The sequence below is a fragment of the Syngnathoides biaculeatus genome, chromosome 12 (assembly GCF_019802595.1).
Source record: "Syngnathoides biaculeatus isolate LvHL_M chromosome 12, ASM1980259v1, whole genome shotgun sequence".
In the NCBI taxonomy this organism is placed as follows: domain Eukaryota; kingdom Metazoa; phylum Chordata; class Actinopteri; order Syngnathiformes; family Syngnathidae; genus Syngnathoides; species Syngnathoides biaculeatus.
Window position 1 is genome coordinate 9,133,202 of NC_084651.1, and position 21,316 is coordinate 9,154,517.

Here is a 21,316-nt window from a genome sequence, read left to right on the forward strand (position 1 = left end):
AGCACTCAGACTGTTGGAGGTGACCGATGACGGACGATTGTGGCTGAGGGACGACGAACCGCCGGTGCCGCAGTCACCGTCGTCAATGTTGGCGCCGCTGTTGCAGCTGTTCAGGTTGTCTTTGCGCACTCTGACGGCATATGTGACACGTACCAGATTAGTACCAGATCACCACCAGTGTTTTTAAGCGAGATGAAAACTGGAAGAAACTAGTCTTGATGTGTCAGTGCAGTTCCGTTAAACCTGAGCCATTTAGAGCACAGCCAGGAACGAATGGCGTCCAAGCTGGAAGCCCCTCCCCCGATGGTACGCAGCATCTTGTGTGTCCCCGCATACGACGTCGTCAGCGGCGACACGTACCTGGATAGAGAGCACAAAGGAACTGACGTCACACCCCAGAACATCTCTTGCTTCTCTTCTGCGCTCTGGCTGCTCGTACATGGGGTAGCCCAGCGGCTGGTCAGACGACGAGTTGACCATGTTCCTCAGCGCCTGCTTGGAGTTCTGGATGCTCCCGCGTTCCGGGTTGCGGTTCCGTAAAAAGATCAGTTCTTGCTGCTGGCCTGCCCACAGGCCTCGCACGCATTCCTTATTGATCTACCAAAAGAATTAAGTAGAGCAGCGAGACCCCATTTATTATGAAGTATACCTTCCGGGCCCACCTGCCACAGACATAAACCAAAAGTCGAACATCGCATGAAAATTTGTCTCGTTACTTTGATGACTTTAAAGCTCAGGTGCCGCTTGTACAGCATGATGATCTTGTATTCATCCGTGCCATCGTCTACCATGTGGCGCAGTGTGAGCAGAGTGTCGCAGCTGGACAACACCGCCTTGCGCCAGACCGGGTCGCTTTCATGGCAAATGACCAGGCTACTGCGGTAGTTCGTGATGGCCTCGTACAAGATGGAGGCCTCCTCTGTCTCCTCCAGACACGTGAAGTGGTCCTGGGAGCGGAGTGGACTGAGTGACTGAAACACTACTTTTTAAAACTTGACAGTCGGGACGTACCTGATGCAGCTTCAAGCTCATTCTGACGGCGGGAGCCACCACCTTCTGGAGTAGGTCAAGATCGGCAAAAACCCACTCGTCCTTAGTAGCTATGCGGAAGTCGCCTTTGAACAGCGTGTTGAAACCATACAGGAAGGATTCCAGGCTTGATAGAGGAAGGAAACCAAGACAAAAAAAAGACTTTCATGGAGGTTTCAAGGCTAAGAAAGAATTTTGCATGTGAGTTTCAATCCTTGTTTGCTAACACATGTCCTGGAACTGAGTAGTGAACAGTCCAGAGTGAACTTTCTGTCTAGTACAAAGTCAGATGATATGGACTACAGCCCACTCTTGGCCCTAATTGAAACAAGCACTATCGGAAATGGATGGACCAAAAAAAAAAAAAAACAATGATACTACACAGTTTTCACTTTCTGAAAAACTCTTGCCCTTCTAATCCAAGATTCAGTTCTTCAGAACCGAAGGCAACTTTTGTGTTATTGGTGGAAATATCGTCTTCAGCCCAGTTTCTGATAGGATCACCACAACCTCGGTGGCTGAGCAGACAAACTGATTTAAAGGGCCACAAAGAGAGAGAGCAGTTACTCACCTGTTGGACATGTTGTGTGATGCTGTTCCGAGCGATCGTCTTCCCAGGACCGACAACGCGTATGATAGAGTCACCAGAGGAGAGTCTTCATCGCTGTCGACAGGCTGGACAAACACGCACACACATGAAGAAACAAGAGGAAATATTTTATATGATAAGGGATGTTGAGGTCCGACGAAGATGACCATTTTCAGTGCTCACTGCAGAAAATGTAGCTTTGTTTTTTTTAGTCCACTTTTGTCTTGAAAATATTGTGTACGGTTTCTTCAGATCTATGAATAACTAAACAGATACTTGGGGACTCTTGGCGAAAGCCAACATGGAGAAATGGAAAAACCGTGCAGGTAGAGGAAGTTAGTCCACTATGGTCTTGGACCTTACTAAATATTCAAGACGCTAGTTACGTATGAGACTTCCTGACCGCTCAGTTCATTGAGTGCACTCTTATTGCGTGTTTCCCCGACAAAAACTGAACAAATTAAAGTAGCATTCGGTTCCTATGGTCCTCATTTCTAGAACAAACTTACTGAACAACTGAGATCTGCTCAGACTGTTGGGGACATTTATCGTAAATTCAACCTGAAAACCTGATCGATCACCTTTTTTCCCCATTAAATAAGATACCGTTTAATTGCTTGTTATATGGTACACCTGTGATTTTATGTGGTTTGTCATTTTACCGTTTTGGTGCATCTTTTCATTTATTGTTGTTTTTACATTTTGATCTTTTCATTCAATCATTATGCTCTGTATAACACGATGGATTTGCCTTGTGTATTACTGATGCTAGCGTATACAAATAAGCTTCCACAGTGCGGACCCCAAGTAGGATCCCTGAGGCTTTGGTACCATCTCCATCTTGCCAGCGCAGTACTGTATCCACTCCAGGTACACGTTGCAGAAGCTGGCTCGCGTGACCCCCTGCAGGCAGTGCACGTAGTCCTCGTCTATCTTGACGCTAAAGACCTGAGGGTCTCGCTCGATGTGATGCCACTTTGTATAGGACTGCAGCGCCTCGTTAATGGTGGAGTCTTTGAGCCAGGTGGTCAGCTTGGGTGAGTGGACCAGGTAGTAAATAACACTCTGTGAAGGGAGAAATGGATGAGGAAGAGATTTCGTAGAGATGAATTTAGTCGTGGTTTGACAAGTACCTTCAGGTAGTAGGTGATGAGGAGCTTGCGGAGGTCGTAGACCTGCAACATGGTGGCAGCGTTGTTCTCGCTGATGCTATAGCCCTCCAGCAGGTACTTGGTGGCCGTCACCTCCCATGCCAGCCAGCGCAGGTTGAAGGCGGCATTGCACGACAGCATGTGGGGCAAGTGGCCCGGCTCGCAGCAGCAACAGGCGTCGTCCTCTTCCACGCCCTCCGTGATGGCCTCCACCTCACGTTGTTGGCAATAGGTTCCTAGCGAGAGGTTAGGTTAAGTTTGTTGGTGTGCACTTGGTACACAGAAGTAGACTTCCTGTTTTGTTGTTGGGGCATCATTTTATTTTGGAAAAAACTGTCAATAAAAGAAAAAGGCAGCAGAGAGGTGGTGGGTTTGGTGAACAGGCGGAACTGGGTGTCGTCATCTTAACAAAAAAAGACAGGTTTAATGAAATCTCTGACCAAAGGTAAAATGTAGATGATGAAGAGAAGGGTGCACAGGATAGAGCCCTGAGGTACAGCGGTGGAAACAGAACTGCCTCATTTCCGTTTTCACTTTTGTATCCCAGGTCTTTATCCTGGTGCCCCCTTTGCTTCATCACTGTCACTAACGAGTGCTCTGACATGGGAATTTTTCAAGTCTAATAGGTATGTTTACAATACTATAAAAATACATACAAAAAAAACGTTACTTAAACAAACGTGATACCGGGTTAAGCGAGGGAAGCCCATACCTCTGAACTCCAGCCCACGGAGTTGGAACGTGACCAGTCCGTTGCCGATCTCGATGAGGTGTACCAGAGCGTTGAGGTAGTCCGAGGCCAGGATGAAGCAATCCCCGGTGCTGTAGTTGCCCCAGCGGCCCAGGATGAGGTCGCCGCAGAGCGAATGCTGCAACGACCGCGTCAGGTACTCGTAGAAGATGGAGTTGAGGTTGTTGTCGTCGCAGCCTAGCGGAAGCCGGTCATTAAAAAAAGCACAACAGGCGTTCCCGGTGGCAGAGTAATTCTGAAGCACTGGATGGAGACCTTTAACAACGTCGTAAAAACTGGCCCACACACAACTCACCCGTCTCTTTATCCACTTGAGACACCAGGCGGCTGTTAGAATTGTCGATGCGCTTTGTGCTGAGGGTCATGAAAAGTTTTTAGTTTTACTACCGTCTCATCTCAAAGGAACTAACATCATCATAACTGTAAGGGACAGGAATTGTAATCACACATCTATTACTCTGTAAACAGAAGCAGGGGAATCAGCCTTTGGTTAGTGGATGTCATGGCACAATGTCTGAAACGCCACCACGCGAAAGCAAATGTAATATATACCATTCATTTTCTTAAAAAGAAGACAATCTTTTGATGTTACGGTTTCCTAAACTTTAAAGCTTATACGAAATATTTAATTTACCATAAGTATAACAATGGTGCGATTTCCAGCCTTACTTGTAGTTTCTCTCCCAGAACTTGATGGGTCGCGGGTACGAAGAGATGAAGATGGCGCTGCCAAGAAAGGGCGCCAGCGGAGTATAAAAGATGGTGGTGATCAGCGTCTGCAGCAGCAGCATGGCCGAGTCTGTTCACACGCCAGTCAAGGACAAAGCTGCGGATATAGCAGTGAGCTGACACACGCGCAGAGGTGACTGGAGAGGATACGAGGTACGGCGAAGGGTTGGGCGAAGGCGTGGAAGGCGCTGCCCCAGGCGATCTGCCATGGGGCGATGTAGATCAGAATGAAGTGAAGCTTCAGCAGCAGCTCACGCATCTGCAACCAAAGCAAACACGCAGCTGCACACTTTCCGGTTGATTTTTATTTACCTTATTTAGCCAGATAAAAACTTTAATCCTGCATCTTAAAATTATTTTTTATTACTTATTTGTTTATTTGGTGTAATGATGAGCATTAATAATTGGATGTCTTAATTTAGTATGCTATTGTGGGTTAGGTCTCGCCGTGCTTAGGTGGGTTTTCCCTGGATACTCGGGCTTCCGCTCATATTCCGCAAGATGCATATTAGGGTCACTGAAGACTCAAAATTGTCCACGGGGAGGAGAGTGGTTCTTTGCCTAATTGAATATGTGCCCTATGATTGGCTGACAACCACTCTAGGGTGTACCCCGTTTCTCTCGCCCAAAGTCGGCTGGAAGAGGCTCCAGCTCCCCCAGTGAGTAAAAGATCGTTGATTTGACTCAAGCTTAGAATGCATTTTTAACACTTCAAAAGCAGCATTCCACTTCTTCAATTATCACAAATAAGCCAAAAATAGAATTACAATCTAAAACAATAATGCAAATGTATCACTACCTTAATTAATTTCCTGAAAGTGTATGTGTACTGCGTGCGTATAGAGAGAGAGAGAAAGAGAGAGAGAGAGAGAGAGCATCATGGTGGCTCAGCTGGTAAAGCGTTGGCCTCACAGTTCTGAGGACTCGGGTTCGATCCCTGTGTGAGAGTTTGCATGCTCTCCCCGTGCCTGTGTGGGGTTCCTTCCGACACTCCGGTTTCCTCCCACATCCCAAAAACATGCGACATTAATTGGACACTCTAAATTGCCCCAAGGTGTGATTGTGAGTGCGGCTGTTTGTCTCTATGTGCCCTGCGATTGGCTGGCAACCAGTTCAGGGTGTACCCCGCCCCTTGCCCGTTGACAGCTGGGATAGACTCCAGCAACCCCCGCGACCCTTGTGAGGATAAGCGGCAAAGAAGATAGATAGATGTGTGGACAGTGAAATTTACAACACAATCCAATGAAATAATAGAAAAACACAAAATAGAACACTTAAAATGTAAAATTTACATTTTGTAAATTACGTAACCATTCCAAGTATTTTTATGGTAAAAATATGGTCAAGTAACCACCTTCTCTGTAGAATTGTCAAAAAGCAGTTGAAAAAAATAAAAACTGATGATGCAAAATTCTATTCTTAATTTGTTAAGAATAACAGAATTATGGCATTTTGGGTTTTGTTTTGGGGTTTTTTTGTGGAGGGGTGTCAAGTAATTGTATATGTTCATTTTAGATTCTCCAAAAACAAAATACAAAAATATTAGTATTTTTTTTTTAAATATCTTGTATTTGAATATTGCATCATTTTATTTTCAATTTAAAATTTCATATTGCAATCATCTTTGACCATTGCCAAATAAATAATGGAAATGTCAAATAAAAAGCTAAACTAAACCTGCAGAATGATTAAGGATATTCCACAAAGCAGTTACACAACCGGCGTTTTCTCCATAACGCAACAAGGATCGTTCGCTGTGTCTTGAATGTTTCCAGGTGTGATGGCTCACCTTGTGGAAGACGATGGACACGATGAAGAAGTCGAGTAGGAAGCTCTCGGAGGCACTCGGGCAGTCAAAGTGGAAGAAAACCAGCGTGAAAAGCAAGGAGAGGAACTGGAAGCTTGGGTCGCAGAAGGACGAGCGCAGGAGCTTCATCCCGGCGACGGTGGTCAGCAGGACGTCGCAGCTGTGTGAGGACAACAAACGAAACAAAATCTCGTCAATAGGAGCGCCCCCTGTGGCTGAGCAAAGGTAAGGTAGGTCTTACTGAATCCCCAGCCTCTTGCGGTGGCTCAGAGCGAAGCCGTCGTTGGTGAGCGCGCTCAGTACAATGGCGGGGTACACCACGTACTTCTCGAAGCACAGCAGGCCCACGTACAGACGCTCGAACCACATCAGCACTGCGTCCTCTTTCACACACAAAAATCAGCCTTGCCGTTGTTGATTTTTTTTTTTTTTTTATACACTACTTTCCAAATAATTATGCAAATACATTTTGAGGATTTTCTTAAATCGTTGATACAAGTCATCAACTGTCAGAATTAAATTACACTTGATTTAATAAACCTCCAAGGGATAAAAGTATTACAGTATTTTAAAAAATGTACAAACCTATAATGCACTGTTCCATATCATTGCGCAGTTTTAAATATTTAAATGGTTATTTTACAGGTGGTCCGTGTAAAATATCTTATTTACAGAACCTATGAAATTCATACAGCTTTACTCAGATGGGATTGATAGTTGAACTACAAAGGGTATCATGACTTTTTTTTTCTCTAATTACATTTTTTTCAAGCGTGATTCATTGCATTTTCATAATTTCGCACTCCCATTTGCAATGTTGAAGTTATTGCGAGATGCTGTGAATAAAAAGTAAATATGAGGCTCCTAGCGCTTCAGTTGGACTACAGCATTCATTTTTTAATAAATCATCTGCCGAAAAATTCATGAACTTGCGAGTCTCAGGGGGTCGTCCGGGTCGATAACAAATTTTTGCGGGTGGTCCAGGACCCCAAAAAGTTTAAGAACCACTGATTGATATAAATGAGCGAAGAGTCACTCTCGGACCACCAATAAGGTTCTACAGTGCTGACCTTTCGGCTCAAACTGGTGGTACTCTTTGGTCTTGAGCAGGGGGTGGGAGATCCACAGCCAGGGGTGATGCTTCCTCAGCTGGGGGATCAGGTAGTGGGTCACGAAGCCCACCGTCCCAGCCAGCGCATACAACACGATGGTCACAAATGGCTGACAAAAAAAGAACAAAAATGTAATATGAGTTAGAAAGGTAAACTAGTGGTAAAGAAGGGAAGTTTCACCTTCAGCGACAGGAAGACGGTGCTGGCGGTGACGGCGAAGGTCAGAATGTAGGCGAGCGAGCACACGATCGCGTCTGACAGAAGAATCTCCTTCTGTGGAACATCCACTATTTGTGATTATTATGATCAGTGATAATACATAAACATATGGTCAGAGCGCAATAACGGGAGTCTGATAATAGTAACGACTAATGGAAAATGCATTGTTGCACACCATAGAATTCTGCAGCTTCTTGGGCAGAGGGTCTTCGATGTCTGTGTCTTCTCCTTCCTCTTCTTCGCACTCCGCCAACGTGGGCATCACTTTGGACTTAATCAGCGAGCTGCAGGCAAAAGACAAGAGAGATTTATTTTGTAGATTTTTTTTAGAGTTTCAGAAAAATGGAAAATGCATGTTTTTAATTTTTAAAAGTACATAATAATGGACAAATTAAAATGAAAAAAAAAGATTTTTCATTGAAAATAATCAACTTCATTACATGTATGACTTACACAGCATCAAAATTTGAATATTTTGACCTATTTTATATATTTAGAAAATAATTACAGAATCATTTTCAAAAATTCTGTTAAAAAAAAAGCTCATTTTTAAATTTAATTAATTACTTTTTAAATTATTTTTGCTAAAATACTTTTTTCCTAAAAATAGAAAATAGATTTAAAATAAGTTTAAAAAATTATACAAATCTTGAGTATTTTTAAAAATTAAACTAATGTTCTAAAATAAATCCCTTAAAAATTAATTTAAGACTTGAGTTATGGCATCATCAAAGGCTTAATGCTTTTATTTCATTTTAACTTTATTTATATGGCAGTTGACTTATATTTACACTTGTTTGACGGTTAAATTAAGGCATAAACAATGGGTTTGAAGCTTTACACTTGTTGGAGAGTCGGGCCAAGATAGTTTCAAGGACCGACTAGTTTTATTGTAGTAGTTCAAATCGTTTTAATCATGCAAAGCACATTGACCTACCTTGTGTATGAAGTGTGCCATATCAATATATTTGCTTTGTTTTTGCTTTTTGATGAGGCTTGCTTTCTTTCATTTTAGCGCACTTGTAAGGCAGTTAAGAATGTGGAAAGCTTCCTCACAGCATGACAGAGGGGTCGCTGCTTTGCCGACTGAGATGGTAGGAGAAAACCACAAGAAGGCCACAGAAACCGGAGAACAAGGCTGGCGTGTGCTGCTCGTCCCACGGCTCCTGCAACACACGCGTTGAGACATTTTACCACTTCGCAGTCGGAGAGTTTTTTTTTTTTTGGAGCACGTTGGAAATGTCTACCTTGAGAGCCCCAAAGCAGAAGCCGTAGAGCAGAGACAGAGCCACCAAGCTGCGGAGGATGCTGTACACTGCGGAGATCAGACTTGTAGCCGCTGGAATGGAAGCACACAAACACCTTGGCCTTGAATAATCAAATACATTTGATTTTAAGAAAATGGATGGAAAAGCACAGTGGTTGACGACGAGAATATGTTCCACCGGATTTTCTCATCCATCCCAACACAAGAACGGCTGACCCGACTGACTGCTCCTCTGACCTGTGCCGCCAAAAAAGTGAATGTCAATCTGCTCCAGCAGGTAAATGGTGAAGGTGTTGACTTGCGGGAAAAGGCCCACCAGAAACGTGATGGGGAAGCAGTGAGTGAAACCTGCGATAGAAAGCGATCAGTAACACGCTCGGAACAGACTTCGAGGTACAGGCGTACGCCCCCCGTCTCAGTTTGTCCGTACCCACTAGGAGATTCTGCAAGAAGCGTAGGGCGTCGCGGCACACGATGGTGACCCCGTACAGGGTGGACTCGGGGAGGTCCTTCCTGCGCAGGAGCTGCTCCAGCGTCCAGATGAGGGCGCAGAAGATGCAGAAGTACGCCGCGCGGCTGTAGGCCACCAACTGGTTGTGACCCTGCACATACACACATTCCATCTACAGTATCTTGCGATAGAGAGATAGATAAGGTAACACTCATTATTAGTTTGAACCATAGATAAGGAACTTACATGTGTTGGTGAAGCAGCATCTGGTTGAACACTCTGCAAAGCAAATCCACAGTGTGAGAAATTACAATTTGTCACGTAACCTCTTCAAAATCTGCGCGAACAGCATGTTGTAGATGCAAAATCAACCATAGACTGTTGAATAATATGATTATCAATGTTTAGTTAATATTGCCGATGGTTAGTCGTCTGTCTTATTTCTACCTTCAGTAAGGAGTACTGGCAGCTGGCAATGACCAAACAGAACTGAAAGACCCAGAAGTCTTTGAAGCAGCCGTCGTTGAGCAGCAAAAATCCGAGGAAGGAAACCAGGAAGGCCATGAACACGGCCACCAGATTCTCCAGAACATCTTGGTTCCTACACATACCAAAACCTCCCGATTATGGTAATCCTGCGTAATATGGTGTGATTTTCACATTTGGTTTATATAACAAAATGTAGTTTACATCATGTTTAAAATATTTATTTAAATGAGTCTTAATATAATTACAGCATATCTGAGGGCTATTTTAAGTCTTTTAAACTTAGTTAAAATGGTCTCCCTCCATTTCAAGTGTCGCTTTATTACCTTACCTGTCCAAAAGAGCGAGCAAGGTGAGTCGGTCGTATAAAATGTCAACCCACTTGCCAGGAAATAGCTTGAGCTTGTAGTATAGCTTCCGGGTGGGCTTCTCCTGAGTGGTGGTCTCGGAGGAGTCATCTAAAGAGTCTTCCTCCTGAAAAATATGACACAAGCGTAGGAATTCGACTGGTGAAATGACAATTTTCTACATCTACACCAGTGATTCTTAAAAGTCTAGTAACAGTAGTGGTTAAAAAAAAAAAATAATACATTTGTGAAGTACAGTTCAGTTCTATTGAACTGTGGAATGCACTGGCTTTTAATCTTTGGGAAATGTTTTTAAATATTCTGGATTTTTAAAAAATTCATCATTTCAGTGAAAGCTTTTGTTTTTGTATATTTAAGTGCAGTGGTTATGTTCAGTGCATAATGTGCATAATGTTATGGTGGGTTACAATAATCCTAAATGTCGCCTGTCGAATGATGACCACTTTGGCCTTTTTTTTTTTTTTTTTTCAAAGTATCATATTTTCCGCACTATAAGGCGCACCTCCAACTTATGGCCTACTTTAAAATGTTTCCAATCTATAAGGCGCACCGCATTATAAGACGCACTGGATTATAAAGCACATAGAATAGACGCTACAGTAGAGGCTGGGGTTACGTTATGCATCCATAAGATGGAGCTGCACTAAAAGCTCAATATTGATCCATATATAAGGTGCCCCTTATTATAAGACGCACCGTTGGCTTTTGAGAAAATTAAAGGCATTTAGGTGCGCCTTATAGTGCGTAAAATACGGTAATACTTGGTGTAAAAGGTTGAGAATCGCTCCTTAATTTATATAATTCTTCTAGCTACTTCTATTTTTTTATTATTATTATTTATTTCTTTATTTTTGTTTTGATCCATAGATGTTCACCTGGAAGATCTCTGGGTGCGTCCTTCTGGGGCGAAGTCGGTGCGAAGGAATGATGCGCCGTTCGAAAGGACAGTCGGCCTGACCGGCCGCCATGCTCTCGTGGCACTCCGAGTTGGAAGACGTGGACAGCAGGTCGCTGAACACGGGAACACACACAGACACACAGCATGATTAGTCCATAAAAATTAACCTAAATGTATCCTCCCACATTATTTTTGTTGGATTAGACCACATGTGAACAACTCAAGCCCTGGGGGCTATATCTGGTCCACAACATGATTTTATGTGACCCGCGAAGCCAAATCTCGAGTGTCAATTTCCATGATTCTAGTAAAAATCTGTACCCAAATTTCAAATTGTCATATATCATAAATGATAAAGTTGAGCTCTTACAAGTATTTTTGTGTTACCAAACGTGAATAGTTAAAAATACACTAGCCTTGATTTCTGATTCCAAAACTAGTTCATAAATTGATGATGTAAATATGATGAGATGACTAAATATTTTTGTTTCACAGTCACAATGGCCCTCTGAGGGAAACCGGAACAACAATGTGGCACGCGAGAAAAATGAGTTTGACACCCCTGGATTAGACAGATTGTTTTGACCTTCATGGTTTTAGTTTGAAATGTAAAGAACTTGCAAACAATTGAATTAAAACGTGTAATTAACACCAGGACAAGAGAAAAGTGTGGGTGTTGAAACCTTTCACCAAGAAAAATGCAGTTCTGGAAACACCTATGTGACGCCCCTCGGCCAAAATGTGGATGTTCAACCCTTTTGTAGGGAAAGGTGTTTGTCTTGCAACATTTACCATCCCCTATGGCTGCAACACCTCTGCGGAAAAGTTAGGTGTTGACCCTTTTCACTGGGAGAATTGTCCGTATTGCAACAGCGGTTCGAAGCCAGAAGTCTCTGGTTTGAAACACCTATAACCTTACTGGTGTGATGGCCCATGGGAAAAATAGTTTTCACTGAGAATAGTGCAGATATTAAACACCCCCATCCCTAAGAGAGTGATGCCTCAGGGAAAGTGTTTGTTTTAAACCGGTTTCACTATTTAAAAAAAAAAAAAAATCACGACTGGTGTCCTTTACGTCGTACCACATGTTGCCTGTGATCAGCTCGGCTCCCAGCGGCAGGTTGAGGGCCCGCTCCGCGTATAGTTTACGTGGCCTCTCTCCTGGAATAACAAACATGCAATTTAAAAGTTAAATATGCTGGTTTGTGTCTTTAAATCTGAAAAGGTTAGTGGCTTACGGTGCACAGTGTGGAACGTGTACGCTTCCTCCTTGCTCGTGGCCTCTGGCCGACAGATGACCTGCAGCATGGAGCTTTCCGACTGGGACGTTTGGGAAGGCAGAGAGTCGTAGTCGGGATCTTTTTCCGTCTGCGGGCTGGAGGTGGAATACGATAACGAGGTAAGCGTGCGACTGTGTAGGACTGTAGAAAGGTGTTTGTCGGCACCTGTCTGGTGAGACGATGGGAATGTGTATAGGCAGATGAGACTTGTCGGGAGCCAGACTGGTGGGCGGTTTGGGTCGCTCGGCTTTGCTGTGCGTGTTGATCTCTTTGGGATCGTCTGCTCTAGATGATGCGCCGGCATTCTCTGTAATGCAATTTGAAGGGTGGAAAAAAAAAAAAGTTTGTTGAAGCCCTTGACAGAAGACAGGAACACATTCTGAAAAGACCTGCAATTTATAATTTGATACTGATAATTAAGTCAAAACTGACTGAAAACATTTGATAACGAACCTGTGTGTTGCTTTTCCGTCTGCGGGGAGGCTCCCACTTCTCCCTGGAGCTCTGGTCCTTCTTCCTTGGTGCTCCCTCGAGTGCTGAGCGACTCCAACAACGAGACAAACTCTAAAAAGTTGGATTCGTTGGGAATCTGGCCCTCCTTCGCTTCCAGATCCGACTTGGAGGTGGTCATGGTGCCCTGGCACAGAAACCAGACATTTATCGTATAGAATCCAGTATGTATGAAAACAAGATGAATTATCACAACATACTGTGTTTTGGGAGCGGTCCGAGAGCAGCACGGCATCTTTGCCGCTGTCCATGCTCAGCCCACGCAAGTGTGTCCTTCCTCCGGGACCGTAGCGGCCCAAAGCTGGTGGCAGACGTAGGAATCCTTGAGTGTCCGCACAGGAACCTGGAGGATCTGCGTCATCAGGATTGAGGTGGGAATGGATGTCGCCGCCAGACAAGCTGTTGTTGTTGGTCTGCTCTGGGTTGGCCGGGTCCAGATGGGGACCCTCCAAAGTGGCCGACTTCGAGCTGATAGTGTCTCTGCATAAGAAGAACTCCTCACTTTGGCTTGCCATCCCCCTCAGAAGGGGTTCGTCTTTTGTTGGGTCTCCTTCTTCTTTTTTTTGTACATCTTCTTCCGCTTCCCGCTTATCATCCTCAGGCAAGTCGAAGGTGATGACGGGGATCTTGATGTGACATTCCCCAGCATCCTTTTGTGCCTGAGACACGTGTGAAACAAGGGTGTGCAACTAACAACCCGTGGACAATACCATATTGATAACATGCACTATCATACTGCATACCCCTATCGCTGGGGAAAGTATGCGTGTTGAATCACCAACATTCCCTAAGGTTGTCAAAACGTTTCATTGAGATTTTGGATGTTGATTCCTTTTCCCCGTCGGGGATGTGCACTTTATGAGACCCGCTCTTTTCTCGGTGAGAGGGTTTAACACCCACAGTTTTCCTGCATGTGCGCCAAACCCTTGGGGAAAAGAGTGTAGGAGTTTGAAATCTTCCACTGGGGAAATATAGGTGTTGAAGCACCTACATCCACATGAGTGCATAAAGTTATGATTGGACAAGCACTCATGGGTGATGTTGGTGACACTCACACACGCAAACTCTTAATTCGAGACTTCATTGTGCTAACCATTATGCTTGAGTGCTGCCACAAAAATAACTAATGCACACAACACCTCAACCTTCTTCTTCTTTTCCTTTCGGCTTGTCCCAATTAGGGGTTGCCACAGCTCATCTTTTTCCACCTAAGCCTATCTGGTGCATCTTCCTCTCTCACACCCACTGTCTTCATGTCCTCCCTCACCACATCCATCAACCTTTTCTTCCTCTTGCTCTTTTGCCTGGCAGCTCCATCCTCAGCACCCTACCACCAATATACTCACTCTCTGACCTCTGGACATGTCCAAACCACCCAAGTCTGCTCTCTCGAACATTGTCTCCAAAACATCCAATTTTGGCTGTCCCTCGAATTAGCTCATTTCTAATTCTATCCAACCTGCTCACTCCAATCGAGAACCTCAGCATCTTCATTTCTGCTACCTCAAGTTCTGCTTCCTGTTGTTTCTTCAGTGCCACCGTCTCTAATCTGTACATCATGGCCTGCCTCACCTCTGTTTTATAGACTTTGCCCTTCATTCCTAGCGGAGACTCTTCTGTCACATAGAACACCTTCCGCCAACTGTTCCACCCCACTTGGACCCATTTCTTCACTTCCTTACCACACTCTCCATTGCTCTGTATTGTTGACTCCAAGTATTTGAAGTTGTCCACCTTCCCAATCTCTTCTCCCTGGAGCTTCACTCTTCCTCCTCCGCCCCTCTCATTCATGCACATATATTGTGTTTTACTTCGGCTAATCTTCATTCCGCTCCTTTCCAGTGCGTGCCTCCATCTTTCTAATTGTTCCTCCTCCTGCTCTCTCCTTTCACTGCAGATCACAATATCATCTGCGAACATCATAGACCAAGGGGATTCTAATCGAACCTCATCTGTCAGCCTATCCATTACTACCGCAAACAGGAAGGAGCTCAGCCGTGATCCCTGATGCAGTCCCACCTCTACCTTAAATTCTTCTGACACACCTCCGGCACATCACACTGCTCTTCTGCGGTCCCCATACATGTCCTGTACTATTGTAACATATTTCTCCGCCACAGTGGACTTGCGCATGCAGTACCACAGTTCATCTCTTGATATTGGTCATAGGCATTCTCTCTGTCTACAAAGACACAATGTAGCTCCTTCTGACCTTCTTCTGACACGACACCTCAACCTGACGCTACATATCTCACCTGCGCGTTCTCCAACAGGCTTTGCTTGACGCTCTCCTCCAGCTGAGCGGCGGTGTGGGGGTCACAGCTCATGGTGATGACGATCTTGACTGTGTCGGCGTCGCTGTCCACGTGCGAAGGACGAGCAGACGAAGACCCCGGACCAGAGCTGTCCGTGAGGACCACTTCTATTTCATCGGAGCAGTACGTCTCCTCACCATGCTCGTCCTTACAGACGATACAAAAATATAGTACTTGCAAGTAACTCCGCTAAACTCACAACTTTGCAAAATAAAATGTCTGTCAGTCATCTGGTTAGGTCGTCAATGCATCAGTAAGTCAGCTAAGTAGTTTGCTAGCTAGCCAGATAGTTATGCAGTTTGTTGGTTAATTAGCCAGTCAGACCGTTAGTTAGCCAACAAGTCAGCCAGTCATTCAGTTAGTTAATTAGCTAGTCCATTTAACTAGTAACCGATTTAGTCAGTTAGATAATCACTCAGTCACTTGGTAAATTAGTCAGTCAGTTTGCTTGTCAGTCAGTCAATTAGTCAGTTGGCGAGTTTGACAGTCATTTAGTTGGCTAGTCAGTCATGTAGTTGGTTAAACAATCAGTTAGTTCACCAAATTCCAGTTAGTCAGTCCATCAGTTAGTTTGTCGACTCAGTTAGTTACTAGTCAGGTAGTTTGTCTGTTATTCTATCAGTCAGTTCTCAATGCACCGGTCTATCATTCAGTTAGAGAAGTAGTTAGTCAATCAGACATTCATTCAATTAGTCATTTCCATGAAACTTTTGTGGTACAAGAACCCATAAAAACGTGTTGACCTGACACATGGCAGATACTCGCCTATCATTTTGCTTCACTGCTACCACTATCTGTCTACCTTGGGGGAGGTCTATGCTTAACCAGTACATAATCGACAGTGTGGCCATTTAGTGCACCAGCGGAGTACCTGTGTAGCTGCATCTGGAACAGTAATGAGTTTGTGAGGGCAGTCCCAGGGGGTCTCCAGTGAGTTATTGTTGGCATCCGACTGCTCCTTGAGGCCCTCGCTCTCTTTCTCAACACACTCATCTTCATTTTCTTTGCAGGGAGGAAGACCTTGAGCTGTTTCTCCACATGCTTTCTCATTCTCATCCCTGGCTTTCTCCTCTCGTCTTCCCTCATCAAAAGAGTCCTTGTTATCTTCGATTATTTCCACACATGGATTCTCCTGTCTTTCAGCTATAGATGGAGGCCTCTCCTGAGCGTCCAGCAATGGGGAACCCTTGTCAGGGAGGTCCTCCGGGGAAGGCTGTGGGTTCGCATGTGGACCGACCTCCCCTGGCCTTTCCTCTGTGGTGCATTTAGCATTCCAGGGCACTGCAACTGTTGAGACGATAGGGAAAAATAATACTGAATGTCACAATGTAGAGTTATGGACGGTGTGGCACGGAAAATAAGAGTTCACCCAGCTACCGCCAGGGTCACCTACCAGTTTCGCATATCGTTGCAAGACACTTTAACCACATTTCATGAATCCGTGTTTGGATGTTTGGTGGGGGTTGGAGGGACCGTAGGCACAGAATTGTAATGCATTATTACTATGATTATTATTATTATTATTGAGCCTAAAAGAATATCTAAGGTGAATCCTCAAAAGGATCACCTTTGATGTTATGCTCTGCCCACACTAGACAGCATAAGCAAAGAAAGCTTGGCAATTTAACGTCACCCATCTATTTAGGACACTGTTTTCCAACTTCAGTTGATCCAAGGCATATATTTTAAAATGTAAAAAAACTCATCGCTCCCCACCAAACAAAAATGTCACAAAAAATACCAATATGTACTTATACCATCTACTGAAAGAGCATTAAATTGTGTTGCCTGTCATTATATGTCACATATACGTGGATAAAGACAATGGTTGTATGTAAGAAGACCGATTAAGTACAACCGGATGTTTACCGTCCTCAATTTGTTTAACATAAAGGTTAAGCTTTAAATAAATTAAAAACAACAGACTTTGTGATGGCAACTATATAAAGGGAAGAAAAAACGGAATTACTGTCAAAAATATTTTTGGATCATGAAAAAGCTCTGTTTTGTTTAATTATTATTTTGTATTTATTTTTGGAGTAATTTGAAATTTTAAAGTTTTTTTTTTAACTCCAGTACCTTTAGTAAGTCATGAATATGTGCATTGAAAACATGCAAAGTGACAGAGGACCACAATGTATCTCAAAGATAAATAAAATTAGTATTTCAATGGGTGAAATTCAAGGGAGAAAATTACCTTCTTCGATCTTCTCCTCGTGTGATTTGGAACCCTCCTGCTGAAGGAGAAATATTAAAATTCACACGTAATATGCAACAGTGTGGTCTCATCACGTCAGCAGATGTGCACGACGACCACCACTCACCACCCCGATCAGTCCCGCGTCAGTTTCCGTCTGTTTGACGGTCACCTGGATCACCTGACTGGGACGCTTGTGAGCCAGCATCGTCATGGCAACGCTGTCTGGGATGGTGCTGCTCTTCCTAATGGACAAAGGTGGGAAGTTGACTTGGAGAAATTCATTTCTTTAATTGTTTGTATATAAGAAATACTTTTATCACCAGAGATTTTTTTTTAAATAATTTTACCCTTAACGTGCTTGTGACACCTTTTACGACTTTTATTGTAAATATACCGGTAATTTAGGACTACATGTATAAATAAACTTTACTAAAACAATTTATGAAAAAAATGAAATGTATTAAAACATTTGTAAACATATAAATATATTTGGATACAAATGAGAAAATTATTAGCATAAAAAAGTATAGAAAATAGGGATTGGAATGTCTGTCCATGACTTGTCCTTTAAGACCATGTGAACTCAGCAAGCCTGCATGTGAATGTTTGGGTGTGAGTTGTGGCCAACAGCAGCTTCAATAACTATGGAAAATGAAACTTTTGTTTTCCTTTCCCAAATGAGAGGTTATTACAGTAAATATATAACCTGTAAAACCCACTTTAAAAATAAGCACTTGAAAAAGTGCAATATAGTTGGGAGGCAGACTCGAGACCACTATGTAGGGCAGGGGTGTCAAACTCATTTTTGTCGCGGGGCACATTGTAATTACGAGTTCCCTCAGAGGGCTGTTATGTTGAAAACATAGAAATCTTGAATCACCTCATTTTCTTTGCTGCTTATCCTCACAAGAGTCGCCGGGAGTGCTGGAGCCTGTCCCAGCTGTCAACGGACAGGAGGCAGGGTACATTTGCCAGCCAATCGCAGGGCACATCGAGACAAACAGCCACACTCACAATCACACCGAGGGCCAATTTAGAGTGTCCAATTAATGTTGCATGTTTTTGGGAAATTTATGAACCAGTTTTGGAATCAGAAATCAAGCGTCATGGGTTTTTCAACCATTGTTCATGTTTGGCCACACAAAAATGCTTATAAAATGTCAACATTATCATTTATGACATGGGAAAATTTGAAATGTTGGGATATATTTTCACAAGAATCACAGATTTTGAGACAGATGATTTGCCTTGGCGGGCCACATAAAATCATGTGGTGGGCCAGATCTGCCCCCCCGGCCTTGAGTTTGACACCTGCGATGTAGGGGGTTACGCTATTTGTCTTTGTGTCTTCCGCATGCAGCACATCAGTAAATCCGCACACTAAATGGCAAATGTCATTTGGCATCTTAGTAGTGATGTGCTGCCTCCGTGGGTGAAAGAAAGTAGACTCCTTGTTCTCTGCATGAGGGGGATCTCAGTTCACACTTGCACTTTCAGACTCATGGCTGAACAAAGTAGCTGCAACCTTGTCATCGTGTGGGAATGAAAGCCATTCTTGTGTTTTCACACGCCACAATGGAGAGGCAGCGCGGTGAGCAGTGGCTCTTTTGCATGAGACAGGACTACCACAGAAAAACAGGCTTAATTGAAAGAAAAAGGTCAGTGACTCTGGATCCTTGGGGAATTTTGAGGAGGATGTCACACCTACCAAGGCACCTGTTTTAAATGCATCTACAGGCATCTTATTTTAGACACTGTTTTCTCAAAAAGACTTATTTTGTGCTGAATATTTGAAAGGAAGTGGAAGGAGGTTGAGTGGCATTTTTTATTCACTTTATCTCAAAATACACAATTGGATCTTTAAGAAAGGCCAAAGTGGGAGGAAAAAATAGACAAAAAAGTGACTAAAATAGTTCCCAAAAAGGAGCTATCCGGCCAATAAATGCATATTGTAGAGGTCCAATAAAGCAGTGCATCGTATTTTGAGCAATTCCTATAACACACATGTTTGTTAACTACTAGGTCAAACATTGGGAACTCTCGGTATGTCTCTCAGTGCAATTACTAGCTCAATTAAAACCAGTAATGAACGCTCTCTTGTGCCTACTTTTTCATGGCAAATCGTCAAAATGATCAAACTTTGGCCCTCACGTCATGTGGTGATGGCAAAAAAAAAAAAAAGCGCTGTCACATTAAATGTCGCCCATTAATCTAGGATGCCTGTGACCTATTGGGATCATTTGGCCAAATTCCTTAATAGAAGTTTGTAAAAGTGAAAGCCCAGGAAATGGGCTGAAATGGATGCCACACACCAAAATGGTCAACTCCCGGTTCAATTATGTGCATGACTCACTGAGACTTTTTCGTACATCCTGTTGCAATAAAGATGCCATCCAATTTTGTATCAATCAGTAAAAGTGGTGTTAGGCTATATTCCAAAAAACGTGCATCTTGGCTTAATTGGAGACTAATTAATTAATAATTAATTGTGCAAATTCTCATATATTCTGCACCTGATGTTGGTGGGCAGGCCGGCATCGGAGGCGGCGTTGCTCTTCTTGTCGGCGACCTTGCTGAGGTTGGAGAGGCTCCTGTGGACGACCGCCTCGCCCTCATCGAACAGGACGTGCAACCGGTAGTTGGCCGTTTTGACCAGCACGAAGAAGACTGTGATGGAAGCGCAGTAGATGCTCAGCGCCATGGTGGTCGGAGGCAGGGCCTGCATGTGTGGACAACCGTTGTCGATTAGTCAATTCAAAGGTATAAGTTTGAAACCCAGAGGTGACATACTCAACACTCATTACTTCATTAAAAGTTACAAAAACATTCAAGACTCTGGTAAAAGTCATGTAAATGAAATTTTCATTAAGGCCCAACCAATCAGTATAGTTACAAAGTATTCATACTTTGTAAATTCGTATCACGGTTGAATCCTATTACTGGATTAACGTCGTCTATGTTATTAAAAAAAAACAAGTGACTTATGTGGCTTCAAATTGTATTAAAAAAATACCACTATTGCAGGAATTCCATACATCGTAGCCCTTAGCCAGTAAATCCTTTCGAGAAGATGGCAAATAATAATGCCATAGATGAAAATTAATGGGTGAAAAGTGTTTTGAACTTGTTAAAAAAAAAAAGTTTTGGTATGATATTTATCCATGTCTTGTTTTGTTTTTTTCCCACTTGGCCATGCATTTTATTTCAAGGGATACTGGAATATGGCAATACCAGCCTGCATTGATCTAATAATTGGCGTAGAGGCGGAGAAGCCCAGAACATCGTGGCGTGATCACAACTTAGACTGCCGTCAACTCTGACGTGTCTACACAAAAAGATCATTTTTGATACGTGTTCACGACATACAGCAAAAGTCTATACTAGATTGTTTACATGCTTCAGTTGGATGCTGGTGTTTTGGTTAGCGATAGCTTTAAAAGGGCCCACTGAGGCAATTACAGTCGCTAACCCAATTATAGTAACTAAATATGAGGCAAATAAGACATGGTTTCTTTGAGGAAGGGCTTCATTTTAGGAAATTAGTAGGCTATTTTAATTTCCTTATTTTGCTCCTGGCTCTCGCCGTCTTGCAACACCACATTTTGGGAATCCCTGCCAAGGCTAACGCACAATAGGCGTGCGTGCACGGCGATGGCACCGGTTTAGTTATGCCGCCACACGCAGGAGCGGCCATGCGTAGAGTGACTGCACAACAACCGAGGAGGTAACACACTGCGACAATGCCGCTGTCCTTTCCTCACCGAGCACACAATGGAAGATGTCACAAAGGTATTACGGGGCACTTAACAGCGGTAAAACAAACCAAAAAAACGGTGGTGGGCGGGCAACTCACGAGATGCAGAGACAGCGGCAGCATGAGCAGGAAGATCCACAGATAGAGGTGGCAGGAGTTGTTGAATTTTTGCTGCTCTGGGTCATGGTACCAGCCCCCGGTCAGGGATGCCCAAACGCCCTGACGCAGGGTCTGAGCAATGTGGGAGCCCATCTCTGCCTCCCTCTCCTCCTCTTCCTCCTCCTCCACCTCCTCCCCCTCCTCTTCCGCCCCGCTCAAGTCGGTCGGACGAATGGTGCTGATGATGCTGCTAGGCTACGGTAAAGCGATTTTTCTCCCTGAGCGGGCGCTACACGCCTCC

General features: G+C 43.7%; 1 protein-coding gene and 1 long non-coding RNA gene across 2 annotated transcripts in view; one reads left to right on the top strand and one right to left on the bottom strand.

Annotated features, from left to right (window-relative positions):
• Positions 1–6,136, top strand: part of LOC133509809 (uncharacterized) — an 8,998-nt gene extending 2,862 nt beyond the window's left edge. Inside the window, exons 2-3 of the long non-coding RNA XR_009797450.1 lie at positions 4,208–4,402; positions 6,025–6,136. This is a non-coding gene — a long non-coding RNA (uncharacterized LOC133509809). The remainder of the gene's footprint in view (positions 1–4,207; positions 4,403–6,024) is intronic.
• pcnx2 (pecanex 2) overlaps positions 1–21,168 on the bottom strand; it is a 26,258-nt gene extending 5,090 nt beyond the window's left edge. Inside the window, exons 1-36 of the mRNA XM_061837185.1 lie at positions 21,016–21,168; positions 19,676–19,881; positions 17,287–17,404; positions 17,160–17,199; positions 15,834–16,249; positions 14,903–15,109; positions 12,848–13,306; positions 12,591–12,774; positions 12,303–12,405; positions 12,096–12,232; positions 11,940–12,018; positions 10,835–10,970; positions 9,923–10,065; positions 9,553–9,706; positions 9,352–9,384; positions 9,085–9,256; positions 8,892–9,002; positions 8,635–8,726; positions 8,444–8,553; positions 7,563–7,671; positions 7,349–7,441; positions 7,127–7,277; positions 6,298–6,439; positions 6,039–6,216; positions 4,400–4,508; positions 4,190–4,319; positions 3,816–3,874; positions 3,482–3,697; positions 2,752–3,005; positions 2,450–2,683; positions 1,601–1,704; positions 1,012–1,156; positions 717–947; positions 440–597; positions 244–360; positions 1–130 (exon numbers count right to left, since the gene is read on the bottom strand). The exon at positions 1–130 is cut by the window's left edge and continues 52 nt beyond it. Coding sequence (XP_061693169.1) covers positions 1–130; positions 244–360; positions 440–597; positions 717–947; positions 1,012–1,156; positions 1,601–1,704; positions 2,450–2,683; positions 2,752–3,005; positions 3,482–3,697; positions 3,816–3,874; positions 4,190–4,319; positions 4,400–4,508; positions 6,039–6,216; positions 6,298–6,439; positions 7,127–7,277; positions 7,349–7,441; positions 7,563–7,671; positions 8,444–8,553; positions 8,635–8,726; positions 8,892–9,002; positions 9,085–9,256; positions 9,352–9,384; positions 9,553–9,706; positions 9,923–10,065; positions 10,835–10,970; positions 11,940–12,018; positions 12,096–12,232; positions 12,303–12,405; positions 12,591–12,774; positions 12,848–13,306; positions 14,903–15,109; positions 15,834–16,249; positions 17,160–17,199; positions 17,287–17,404; positions 19,676–19,881; positions 21,016–21,168 — 5,613 coding nt within the window. The remainder of the gene's footprint in view (positions 131–243; positions 361–439; positions 598–716; positions 948–1,011; positions 1,157–1,600; positions 1,705–2,449; positions 2,684–2,751; positions 3,006–3,481; positions 3,698–3,815; positions 3,875–4,189; positions 4,320–4,399; positions 4,509–6,038; positions 6,217–6,297; positions 6,440–7,126; positions 7,278–7,348; positions 7,442–7,562; positions 7,672–8,443; positions 8,554–8,634; positions 8,727–8,891; positions 9,003–9,084; positions 9,257–9,351; positions 9,385–9,552; positions 9,707–9,922; positions 10,066–10,834; positions 10,971–11,939; positions 12,019–12,095; positions 12,233–12,302; positions 12,406–12,590; positions 12,775–12,847; positions 13,307–14,902; positions 15,110–15,833; positions 16,250–17,159; positions 17,200–17,286; positions 17,405–19,675; positions 19,882–21,015) is intronic.
• Positions 21,169–21,316: the final 148 nt, after the last annotated feature.